At 42.9% G+C, this 12811-nt stretch overlaps 1 protein-coding gene across 1 annotated transcript in view; it reads right to left on the reverse strand.

Annotated features, from left to right (window-relative positions):
* Positions 1-10346: 10346 nt before the first annotated feature.
* The window catches only part of LOC128664561 (tetraspanin-15-like), a 473765-nt gene continuing 471300 nt past the window's right edge, over positions 10347-12811 (reverse strand). Inside the window, exon 8 of the mRNA XM_053719379.1 lies at positions 10347-10846. Within this exon, the coding sequence (XP_053575354.1) occupies positions 10643-10846 (204 nt within the window). The 3' untranslated portion in view covers positions 10347-10642. The remainder of the gene's footprint in view (positions 10847-12811) is intronic.

Genomic DNA, 12811 nt, shown 5'->3' on the forward strand with positions numbered 1-12811 from the left:
ATCTCTTTACGGGTCATGTCTGTGATAGGTTTGACCAAGGAAGAAAAGTTTTTAATAAACTTTCTATTGTAATTGGCGAACCCCAAAAAACGTTGAATAGACCGAAGACCAACAGGGCGAGGCCACTGCAGATAACTTGTCAGGATCCATGGTGAACCCTGCAACGGAGATAACATAACCTAGGAAGGTTACTTGAGTCTGATGTAACTCACATTTCTCGAGTTTACAAAACAGGCTGTTCTCACGTAGTCTCTGAAGAACCCGTGTAACAACAGAACGATGAGCCTCAAGTGTGGGTGAGTGTATGAGGATGTCATTGAAGTACACCACAACACACTGTTGCAACATATCTCGTAGGACATCATTAATAAATTCCTGGAAAACAGCAGGAGCATTACATAGGCCAAAGGGCATTACAAGATACTCATGAAACGTACGTCTGGGGTTTTGCTGTTTCTCTTGTTCAGAGAAGGATTGCCTGGTATTTCGGGGCTGGACTGTACTGTGAAGTCAGGATCAGACTGATATGCTTCAGGAAAGTTTTTCTCTGTGAAAGGCACATGTTGAGCAAAAAGAGGCTGCTTCTTGGGTGGTAACTAGCCATAGAACAAGCTATTATGCTATTGTTCGTTTCCAGGTTAAGCGCTTCTCTCTTTTTATTTATGCAAATTATGACATTTTGGGAAGTCTCCCTAAGTGTGATGCGGGAATCCAGACGTGGACCCGTTGCTCAGTGTGCCTAGAGGGATATGGCTGCACCTCACTGACGAGGCCCACAATAGGCCGAAACGTACGTCTGGGGTTTTGCTGTTTCTCTTGTTCAGAGAAGGATTGCCTGGTATTTCGGGGCTGGACTGTACTGTGAAGTCAGGATCAGACTGATATGCTTCAGGAAAGTTTTTCTCTGTGAAAGGCACATGTTGAGCAAAAAGAGGCTGCTTCTTGGGTGGTAACTAGCCATAGAACAAGCTATTATGCTATTGTTCGTTTCCAGGTTGAGCGCTTCTCTCTTTTTATTTATGCAAATTATGACATTTTGGGAAGTCTCCCTAAGTGTGATGCGGGAATCCAGACGTGGACCCGTTGCTCATGTGCCTAGAGGGATATGGCTGCACCTCACTGACGAGGCCCACAATAGGCCGAAACGTACGTCTGGGGTTTTGCTGTTTCTCTTGTTCAGAGAAGGATTGCCTGGTATTTCGGGGCTGGACTGTACTGTGAAGTCAGGATCAGACTGATATGCTTCAGGAAAGTTTTTCTCTGTGAAAGGCACATGTTGAGCAAAAAGAGGCTGCTTCTTGGGTGGTAACTAGCCATAGAACAAGCTATTATGCTATTGTTCGTTTCCAGGTTGAGCGCTTCTCTCTTTTTATTTATGCAAATTATGACATTTTGGGAAGTCTCCCTAAGTGTGATGCGGGAATCCAGACGTGGACCCGTTGCTCAGTGTGCCTAGAGGGATATGGCTGCACCTCACTGACGAGGCCCACAATAGGCCGAAACGTATGTCTGGGGTTTTGCTGTTTCTCTTGTTCAGAGAAGGATTGCCTGGTATTTCGGGGCTGGACTGTACTGTGAAGTCAGAATCAGACTGATATGCTTCAGGAAAGTTTTTCTCTGTGAAAGGCACATGTTGAGCAAAAAGAGGCTGCTTCTTGGGTGGTAACTAGCCATAGAACAAGCTATTATGCTATTGTTCGTTTCCAGGTTGAGCGCTTCTCTCTTTTTATTTATGCAAATTATGACATTTTGGGAAGTCTCCCTAAGTGTGATGCGGGAATGCAGACGTGGACCCGTTGCTCAGTGTGCCTAGAGGGATATGGCTGCACCTCACTGACGAGGCCCACAATAGGCCGAAACGTACGTCTGGGGTTTTGCTGTTTCTCTTGTTCAGAGAAGGATTGCCTGGTATTTCGGGGCTGGACTGTACTGTGAAGTCAGGATCAGACTGATATGCTTCAGGAAAGTTTTTCTCTGTGAAAGGCACATGTTGAGCAAAAAGAGGCTGCTTCTTGGGTGGTAACTAGCCATAGAACAAGCGATTATGCTATTGTTCGTTTCCAGGTTGAGCACTTCTCTCTTTTTATTTATGCAAATTATGACATTTTGGGAAGTCTCCTGTAGTGTGATGCGGGAATCCAGACATGGACCCGTTGCTCAGTGTGCCTAGAGGGATATGGCTGCACCTCACTGACGAGGCCCACAATAGGCCGAAACGTACGTCTGGGGTTTTGCTGTTTCTCTTGTTCAGAGAAGGATTGCCTGGTATTTCGGGGCTGGACTGTACTGTGAAGTCAGGATCAGACTGATATGCTTCAGGAAAGTTTTTCTCTGTGAAAGGCACATGTTGAGCAAAAAGAGGCTGCTTCTTGGGTGGTAACTAGCCATAGAACAAGCTATTATGCTATTGTTCGTTTCCAGGTTGAGCGCTTCTCTCTTTTTATTTATGCAAGATACTCATGATGCCCGCTCCTGGTGTTAAATGCTGATTTCCATTCGTGGCCCTCCTTGATCCTAACGAGATTGTACGCTCCTCTCAAATCAAGTTTAGTAAAGACCCTTGAGGCGGTCAAAGAGTTCTGTAATGAGCGGAATAGGGTAAGCATTCTTAATGGCAAGATGATTAAGACCCCTATAATCGATGCATGGTCTTAACTCGCCACCCTTTTTCTTCACAAAGAAGAAGCCAGCCCCTGCAGGAGAGCAGGATTTGCGGATGATCCCCCGCGACAGAGCATCGGCAACATACTCCTCCATAGCAAAATTCTCCGCAAGAGACAGAGGGTAAACCCGGCCGCGAGGAGGAATGGCTCCGGGTTGCAGGTCTATGGCACAATCGTAAGACCGGTGAGGAGGCAACGTACCGGCACGCACCTTGTCAAACACGTCTAAGAACTCTCGGTACTCCTCTGGCAATTGAGATACCGAAGAAGTGCACAAGACTTTAACTGGTTTCCGAAGACAAGTGGAAATACATTGCGGAGACCACGACAGAATTTCGGACCTGTGCCAGTCGAGACTGGGACTGTGCTTTTGGAGCCAGGGATAACCCAGAACAACCGGAAAATGCGGAGAGTTTATCACCTGGAATTGGAGGGTTTCAAAATGGAGAGCCCCAACAGCCACGGATAACGGAGCAGTTTCGTGAGTAACGTGTGCGGGCTGAAGGGGCCTGCCATCAATGGCCTTAATAGCAAGCAGAACTGACCGAGGCAAAACAGGAATGGAGTGCTTTGATACAAAAGCACTGTCAATGAAATAGCCCGCAGCACCGGAGTCAACAAGAGCCTGGGTGACTATGGAGGAGTCCACCCAGGAAAGGACAACCGTGACCAAAGGTTTCTCCTTTAGCGGTTCCGGGGACGAGGATGAACCACCCAAGGTCTGCCCCCGACAGGACCTTAGGTGTGAGCGTTTCCCGGGCCGTGTAGGACAAGACTTCAAAAGGTGGCCCTGTAACCCACAATAAAGGCAGAGCCCCTCCCTCCTCCTAAAGGCCCTCTCCGCTGTGGAGAGACGCGTGAATCCCAACTGCATCGGCTCAGCAGTGCCTGGTGACTCGGGACAAGGAGGCATGGGAGGAGAGGGAGGCATGGGTGGGAACAAACACGTAGGAGACAACGGAACAGGAGGCTTCCGCAAACGCTCCTTGAAAGAGGGCCTCTCACTTAGTCTGATGTCAATTAGAATAAAAAAAAGACACCAATGCCTCGAGATCTTCTGGTAAATCTCTGGCAGCAACTTCGTCTTTAATCGCATCAGAGAGCCCATGAAAGACTTCATTGTTCCAACCTACCTTTGCGGCAAGCGTACGGAACTCAATGGTATACTGAGCAACAGATCTTGTACCTTGCTGAATGGACATGAGTCGTTTAGCAGCAGAGGAGGAGCGAGCCGGAACATCAAATACCCTTCGAAAGAAGGCCACAAATTCAGGGTAATTTGAAATCACAGGTTTATTAGTCTCCCACAAGGGATTAGCCCAGGCAAGAGCTGTGTCAGAGAGTAACGAGATGAGAAATCCCACCTTAGCTCTGTCAGAGGGAAACGCCTGAGGTAACATCTCAAAGTAAATGCCCACCTGGTTCAAAAACCATATGCACTGATAAGGATCGCCTCCATAACGCTGAGGTAGAGGTGCAGAAACGGACATGCTCCTGGTAGGACTAGGTGCAGCAGCGGAAACAGGAGCAGCCATAACTTGTGGGACACTTTGGTCCAAATGTGCAGTGCGAGTCAGCAGGGTTTGCAGGGCTAGTGCATATGTCAGGGTGCCAGGAATCAGACTGAGACGATAAGTGCAAAAATAATCACACCTTTATTAATAACAAAAAATAAGTCCACAAGTCAAATAACAAGCCAGGAATCAAAACCAGAGCTGGTAGTCAGATGAGCCGAGTCAGGAGCCAAAGCGAGTAGTCAGACGAGCCGGAATCAGGAACAAGGAGAACAGCAGAGTCAGGAACAAGCCAGGGATCAGGAACCAGGAAGGACGTCAGACAGCCAGGTAATACACAGGAGCTCTCACAAACAGGTCTGAGACAATGCAAGGGCAAAGCATACTGAACAGAGGCCCTTTAAATAATAAGTGATGACATCACAATTCTGAGACTGCATCCTGTCTCACACGGATGATGTACACCAGTCTGGCCATAAAAGGAAGGGCAGGAAATGAGCAGCATCACACAGTATGCACCAGACAGCAAGAGAGGTGAGTAAAATGGCTGCCAGCAGCACATGGCGAACAAAACAGGGAAAAAACCCTGACGCCATATTCGGAAATAAATAAATTTATCAGGTAAGCATAAATTTAGTTTTCTTTCCTAAGATATGGAGAGTCCACGACGTCATCAATTACTAGTGGGAACCAATACCCAAACTAGAGGACACAGATGGCTAGGGAGGGTAAACAAGACAGGCAGACCTAAACAGAAGGCCTTTCTCCCAAGAGGCAAAAACATCAAATTTGTGAAATTTTGAAAAATTATGCAGAGAGGACCAAGTTGCAATCTTGCAAATCTGTTCCACAGAAGCTCTAATTTTGAAAACCAAAGAAGAGGAGACAGCCATTGTGGAATGAGCCATAATTCTCTCAGGAGACTGCTGACCAGCTGTCTCATAAGCAAAATGGAATATACTTCTCTACCAGAAGTCAGAAACTCCAACTCAGTACCGCCTTAGCATGAAAAATAAGGAAAGGTTGATCACTCTGCAAAGCCAAGAGTTCCGAGACTCTCTAAGCAGAAGAGACAGCATTAAGAAACAAAACCTTCCAAGATGACAACTTGTCATCTATGGAATGCAATGGCTCAAATGTAGCCTGCTGCAAACTCTAAGAACAAGGTTAAGGCTCCAAAGAAGAGCAACAGTTTAAACACAGGCCTGATTCTGACCAGGGCCTGACAAAAAGATTAAACATCTGGAACATCCGCCAGACGCTTGTTATTACAATATAGATAATGCAGAAATCTGACCCTTCAGAGAACTGACTGACAATCCCTTTTCCAGACCTTCCTGAAGAAGAAACAAAATCCTAGTAGCCTTGGATTCACACCAATAAAGGTATTAACACCATATTTTATGGTAAATCTTTCTAGTAACAGGCTTGCGAGCCTGAATCACAGTCTCAATGACTAAGCGTTCAATCTCCAAGCAGTCAGAGAAACAATATTTGGATGAAGAGGAAACCTCCAAGGTGGAAGAGATGACATCTTCACTAGGTCTGCATACCAGATCCTGCAAGGCCATGCAGGAGCTATAAGAATTACCAATGCTCTCTCCTGTTTGATACGAACAATGACTTGTGGAAGGAAAGCAAACTGAGGAAATCGATATGCCAAACTGAAATCCCAAGGAACCACCAGAGCATCTAGCAGGGCGGCCTGCGGATCTCTTGACCTTGAACCATACCTTGGAAGCATGGCGTTCTACCGAGACACCAACAGATCCAACTCCAGAACCCCCCATTTGTTCACTCCTGGAATATGGATGACAGATAGACGGCAATTGTGAGCTTCAGCCCACTGAACAATCCGAGCCACCTCCTTCATGGCTAAGGAACTCAGAGTTCCTCCCTGGTAGTTGATGTAAGCCACTGAGGTGATATTATCCGACTGGAACCTGATAAACCGGGCTAAGGACAACTGAGGCCAAGCCATCAGAGCATTGTAAATCGCTCTCAACTCTAAGATGTTAATGGGGAGAGCAGCCTCCTCTCGAGTCCATAGTCCTTGCTCCTTTACTGAGTCCTAGACTGCTCCCCAGCCCAGCAGACTGGCGTCTGTGGTCACAATGCCCCAGGAAGGTCTCCGGAAGCATGTGCCCCAAGACAGATGCTCCTGAAGAAGCCACCACTGAAGAGCAAAGAGAATGATGTCCATGGAAGTGACCATCAGACCAATTACCTCCATACACTGAGCTACTGATGTCTAACAGTAGACTACAGAGAAAGACAAGAGGAAAGAATATTGGATTTTCTGACCTCTGTCAGAAATATTTTCATAGGTAGGGAATCTATTATGGTCCCTAAGAAAACTACCCTTGTAGATGGAGCAAGGGAACTCTTTTCCAGATTCACTTCCATCCGTGGGAACCTACAAAAGACAACAAGATCTCCGCATGAAAGTTTGCAAGTTGAAAAGATGGCGCCTGAACCAAAATGTCATCCAGGTAGGGCGCCACTGCAATTCCACAAGACCTGATCACTGCCAAGAGAGCCCCCAGAACTTCAGGGAAAATTCTGGAAGCTGTAGCAAGGCCAAAGAGAAGAGCCATGAACTGAAAGTGTTTGTCCAGAAAGGCAAATCTCATGATCCTTGAGGATGGTAACATGAAGATACGCGTCCTTCAGGTCTATGGTCGTCTTTAACTGACCCTCTTGGACCAGGACCAAAGGAAGAATGGAATGAATAATTTCCATTTTGAAGGATGGTACTCTGAGAAACATGTTGAGACACTTCATATCTAGAATGGGATGAAAAATGTCCTCTTTTTTAGGAACCTTACTGGAACTCTCTCTCCCAGGGAGGAATTGTCCTGAACTCAGTTCAAGAATGCCTCTCTTTTATCTGGATTACAATGTCCACAGCCCAAAGACCTGTGACATCTCATATCCAAACCTGAGAAAACAGAGAAAATAGAGAAAATCTGCCCCCCACATGATCCGATCCCGGACCGGGGGCAACCCATTCATACTGACTTAGACTCAGCTGCGGGTTCTTGCTTCGGGATTGCTTCCCCTTGTTCCAAGACTGAGAGAGCTTCCAAAAAGACGTGGACTGTTCCTGCTTAGAAGAGGAAGACTTTCCTATGAGGGAATGAAAAGAACGAAAATTACTTTGACGTCCTTTAGGTCTATTCTTCTTGTTTTGTGGTAGAAAATACCTCTTTTCCACCAGTAATATCAAAAGGTATTTCTGCCAGACCAGGCCCAAACAAGATCATACCCTTGTAAGGGAACACTAAAAAGCTTGGACTTAGAGGTAACATCAACTGACCAAGAATTCAGCCACAATCCCCTGTGGGCTAGTACAGCGAAGCCAGATATCTTGGCTCCCAGTTTAATAACTTGCATGGAGGCATCAGAAATAAAGGAATTGGCTAGCTTGAAAGCCTTAATTCTGTCTTGGATCTCCTCCAAAGGAGTCTCTAACAAATTGAATCAGACAAGGCATTGCACCAATAAGATGCCCCACTTGACACAATGGCAATACAAACTACAGGTTGCCATTGAAGACCTCGATGAACATACATCTTCTTCAAATAAGCCTACAGCTTTTTTCTTTATAAAGACAGGAGACAGGGATAAAGGTATCCCTGGCTACTTCCATTCCTGTGAAATAATCTCTGTTGCATGGTCTGGAACAGAAAACACTTCCACAGTGGAAGGACATCATAGTATTTATAAGTTAACCAGATTTCTCCAGGGTTGACAGTGACAGGAGAATCAGAGTCATCCAAGTAGCCAAAACCTCCTTAATAATACACAAATGTGTTCAAGCTTAAATCTGAAGGTTACTACTTCAGCATCAGATGAAGGAATTATATTGTCTAAATCTGAGATTTCACCCTCAGAGGCTACCAACATATCCTCCTCATCAGACATATGAGGGAGGGCAACCTGTGTAGCAATAGGCGGAACAGAAACCTTACTATCTGAATCTCTAATTTTCCTCTTGCGTTGTCCCTTAAATATAGGAAAAGCAGATAATGCCACAGATATTCACAGAAGATATCTGTGCAGCAAAATCTACAGGCAAATATACGCCTCCAGGCGACTGATAGGAACGGCAGGGCACTGCATGTGACGCCATTAAGACTTGGGACTTTAAGGAGAACACTGCAGCATTGCCTGAGCAGCATCATGCTAAGAGACATTGGGCTCAGTGGGTAACTATCTTAATATTCGAGAGATGGATTAATCATGCAGCACAGAATTGCATAAGCAGAACAATTTGAGCATCAGGGCATAACAGGCCTAAATATTTTTTTTTTTTTAAATATTAAATATAAGTAATTTTTTGGTACTGTCCCTTTAAAAACTTGTGCAGTAGAAATACCTGAGGAAGTTTTGGGCTACTATTGTTGCTAACTAGCTAGCCAAACAAATATGAATTTTAAACACAACACCCCACCTCTTGTCTTTCATTTCAGAAAAACAAAAGGCAGAGAAATCCCCTGCTGAACAACTGACTAAGCGGAAGTGAGTCACGTGGCTAGCCGAGGAGAAACAGCGCAGTTAGAAATACAAGCGCGCGTTTCTGAACCTCAGTAAAGTTACCACTAATTGCAGAGGCAATAACCGCCTTAACAATGAGCCACTACAACCTACAACAGGAGCCATTGCAGTTATGAGCTATAACGTACACTAAAGATAATACATTGTTAGCCCAAATGAAAAAGTTCACACACTAAAAAACAGAACGTGTGCCAAAAACAAGCAGTCTGCGTAGTTTGCTACAACATACGATCCTGAATGTGTCAGCCCACAATGAAGTAAAAGGGGATATACTTTAAAATCCCAATAAAAAGAAATAACCCCTTAGTCTCCAATTCACATAAATGTGCCTGCTTCCTGCCTGTAAATATCCTGTATAAAGGATATATCTGTCCAATAAAGTTGCAGCTAATCATTTTATTTTCTTAAGTGCCCATCTCCAATCCAAAGAAGGCACTTACCTGTAATCTAGCTGTCAGTCAAGACGACAGCTTACATGGTATGAGAGGACACATACTCCTCACAGAGACCTGTAGAAAAAAGAAAGAACAGAGTAAACCTACTCTGGCTTTTTATACAAGGGCAGCAAAATGTTAGGAAAACACAGCAAAGGCCCACCTCACAAGTTCCTAACTGCTTTAAAGCCACCACTGCTCTACTGCAGAGATTGACCTGGACTACAGCTATACCCAAAAATATTGCTTGTAGTGAAAGGAAATCAAATTTTCTTCAGACATCAAAACTTAACCTCCTCCATTGACAGAGGCAAAGAGAATGACTGGGGATTGTAGGTAGGAAGTGACACTTAACAGCTCTGCTGTGGTGCTCTTTGCCTCCTCCTGCTGGCCAGGAGTGATATTCCCACTAGTAATTGATAATGTTGTGGACTCTCCATATCTTAGGAAAGAAAGCTCTGTTTTGTTTGCTTTGTTGTTATAATTGTTGGTTTGGAAGAAAATAAGATTTACTCTATCTATCTATCTGTCCTGTTGTTGCAAGATAGATGTACAAAATCAGCAAAGATAAAGGGCTTTATGAATATGTTAAAAGCTGAAAAAGTACTTTAAACATGCCAAAAAAGAGCATATTTAATCCAATTACCATCAGTACATAATACATTGTATTTTTTAAGCATATTCACCTAAAGTGAAAAAAAGCATTTAATTGTTTCACCTGGTAAATCTTGCAGCAGCAGCAGCTTGCAGTTATAACACACTGACTATTAAAGGGACATGAAACCCAAATCTTTTCTTTCACGATTCAGATAGAGAATGCAATATTAAATAACTTTCTAATTTACTTCTATTATCAAATTGGATTTATTCTCTTGGTATATTTTGTTGAAAAGCAGCCATGTAAGCTCAGGAGTGTGCACATGTCTGGACCACTACATGGCAGCAATATTTCCTGCCATGCAGTGTTCCTGACATCTACCTAGGTATCTCTTCAACAAAGAATAACATGGGAACTAAGCAAATTTGATAATAGAAATAAATTGGAAACCTTTTTTTCAGAATCAGAAAAGAATCCCTTTAATTTATATGAAAGCTCACTTTGATTTCTTCGACCTTGTTATTCTAATTTTGTTTGTCTCTCTTTTAGAAAAAACAGGTTTTAGGTAATAACTGCACACGTTCAATTTTTTTTATTTATAAAAACAGCACGTAAAAAAATACCTCTAGTTAAATAAAAAAGTATCTATTGAATTGCAGATTTTCACTATTCTATAGGGAATCTACTTAAAAAAAAAAGTCTGCTCATAAGGTTCCTTTACTTCCATTGATTTTGTCCCATAAACAAGACCCATTCAAGGCTTCAGATCTCACGGTGTATGATTTGCTTTCAGTTCACACTCATTATTCCTGACTGAAGCTTTACTCCAAGCTGGATGCTGGCAGGAACCAGTTAGCTCTACTGAAGTCTAGTTCATGTATCCTCATCACTGTCTCTATTAACTGGGATATATCCTTCTTCCCGGGGGAAGCAATGGCAACATCCAGCACCACTCAGATCTAGCTCCTTGAAGTTAATTTGTCTTATTTTTAGGGATCTGAAATCCACATCATCAGGGGCAAAGCAAATAGCTTTAAGCTTCCTCCAGAAAAACCAGGACAGAAGAATACCCAGTGCCTAGAGAAAAAACACACACACACAAGAGAGTGTGAATTAAACGTGAGTGTGAGAAGAGGAAACAAGGAACCGTGACACGGGGAGGAGAAGAGGTAATGCCAGCTAAGCAGAGTCTAACGAAAATAAAGACAGATATCATGAAGTACAGGAGGAAAGATGAAAAAAAAGTGTTTAACCCAAAAAACAGAGGCTCCGATTACCTAAAGGTCTCTGGGTCTACTGCAGAAATGTTATTATTTAAACAGATAGATAATTCCTTTATTACCCCTTCCCTAGTTTTCCATAACCAATACTGTTATGTAACTACACTTTTTACCTCTGTGATCACCTTCTAAGCCTCTGCAGACTGCCCCCTATCTCAGTTCTTTTGACAGACATGCATTTTAGCCATCAGTGCTGACTCTTAAATAACTCCATGGGATTGAGCAGAATGTTATCTATATGACACACATGAACTAGCTGTGTCTAACTGTCATAAACTGTCAAAATGCACTGAGATAAGATGTAGTTCAACAGCTTAGAAATTAGCATATGAGCCTTTCCAAAAAGAATACCAAGAGAGCAAAGCAAATTCAATGATAAAAGTAAATTGGAAAGTTAAATCAAATTGCATGCCCTATTGGAATCATGAAAGCTTAATTTTGACTAGACTGTCGCCGCCACCTACATACAGTTATTAACCCGTAATCTTCCGCTCCTGATGTCGCCGCCACTATACTAAAGTTATTAAGCCCTAAACCTCTGGCCTCCCACATCACTACCACTAAATAAATTAATTAACTCCTAAACCTAACCCTAACGTAACCCTAAGCCTAACACCCCCTAACTTTAACATAATTAAAATACAGCTAAACTAAAGTTATAATTATTAACTAAATAATATCTATTTAAAACTAAATACATACTTACCTGTAAAATAAAAAATAAGCTAGCTACAATATAAATAATAGTTATATTGTAGCTAGCTTAGGTTTTATTTTTATTTCACAGGTAAGTTTGTATTTATTTTAACTAGGTAGATTAGTAAGTAAATAGTTATTAACTATTTACTAACTACCTAGTTAAAATAAATACAAACTTACCTGTGAAATAAAACCTAACCTGCCTTACAATAAAACCTAACATTACAAAAAAAATTAAACACTAAAATTACTAAAAATAAAAATAACTAAATATTAAAAAAAACACTAAAATACAAAAAATAAGAAACAAATTATCAAAAATAATCCCATAGCCCTATCAAAATAAAAAAGCCCCCAAAATAAAAAAACCCTAGCCTACAATAAACTACCAATGGCCCTTAAAAGGGCCTTTTGTGGGGCATTGCCCCAAAGATATCAGCTCTTTTACCTGTAAAAGAAAAAATACAAACACCCCCCCAACAGTAAAACCCACCACCACCCAACCAACCAACCCCCCCAAATAAAAAAACTAAAAATAACCTAAGCTCCCCATTGCCCTGAAAAGGGCATTTGTATGGGCATTGCCCGTAAAAGGGTATTTAGCTCTTTTACATGCCCAGACCCTAATCTAAAAATAAAACCCACCGAAAAACCCTTAAAAAACCTAACACTAACCCCCGACGATCCACAGTTCTTGAAGTCCCACTTGAAGGATCCATCCAGCTGGAGAAGTCCTCATCCAGGCGGCAAGAAGTCTTCATCCAGAAGGCATCTTCTATCTTCATCCATCCGGCACGGAGCGGGTCCATCCTGAAGACATAAGAGCTGCTAAAATCCAATTGGATGTTCCAATCAGCCAATAGGATTGATCTCTCATCCTATTGGCTGATTGGAACAGCCAATAGGATTTTAGCAGTTCTAATACTATTGGCTATTTGAAATCTTTCAGCCAATAGGAATGCAAGGGACGCCATCTTGGATGGCGTCACTTGCACTGAAATTCCAGTTTACTACGGTGACCGTATGAAGAGGATGCTCCGCGCCAGATGTCTTCAGTATGGAC

This window comes from Bombina bombina, chromosome 6 (assembly GCF_027579735.1).
Source record: "Bombina bombina isolate aBomBom1 chromosome 6, aBomBom1.pri, whole genome shotgun sequence".
NCBI classification, from domain to species: domain Eukaryota; kingdom Metazoa; phylum Chordata; class Amphibia; order Anura; family Bombinatoridae; genus Bombina; species Bombina bombina.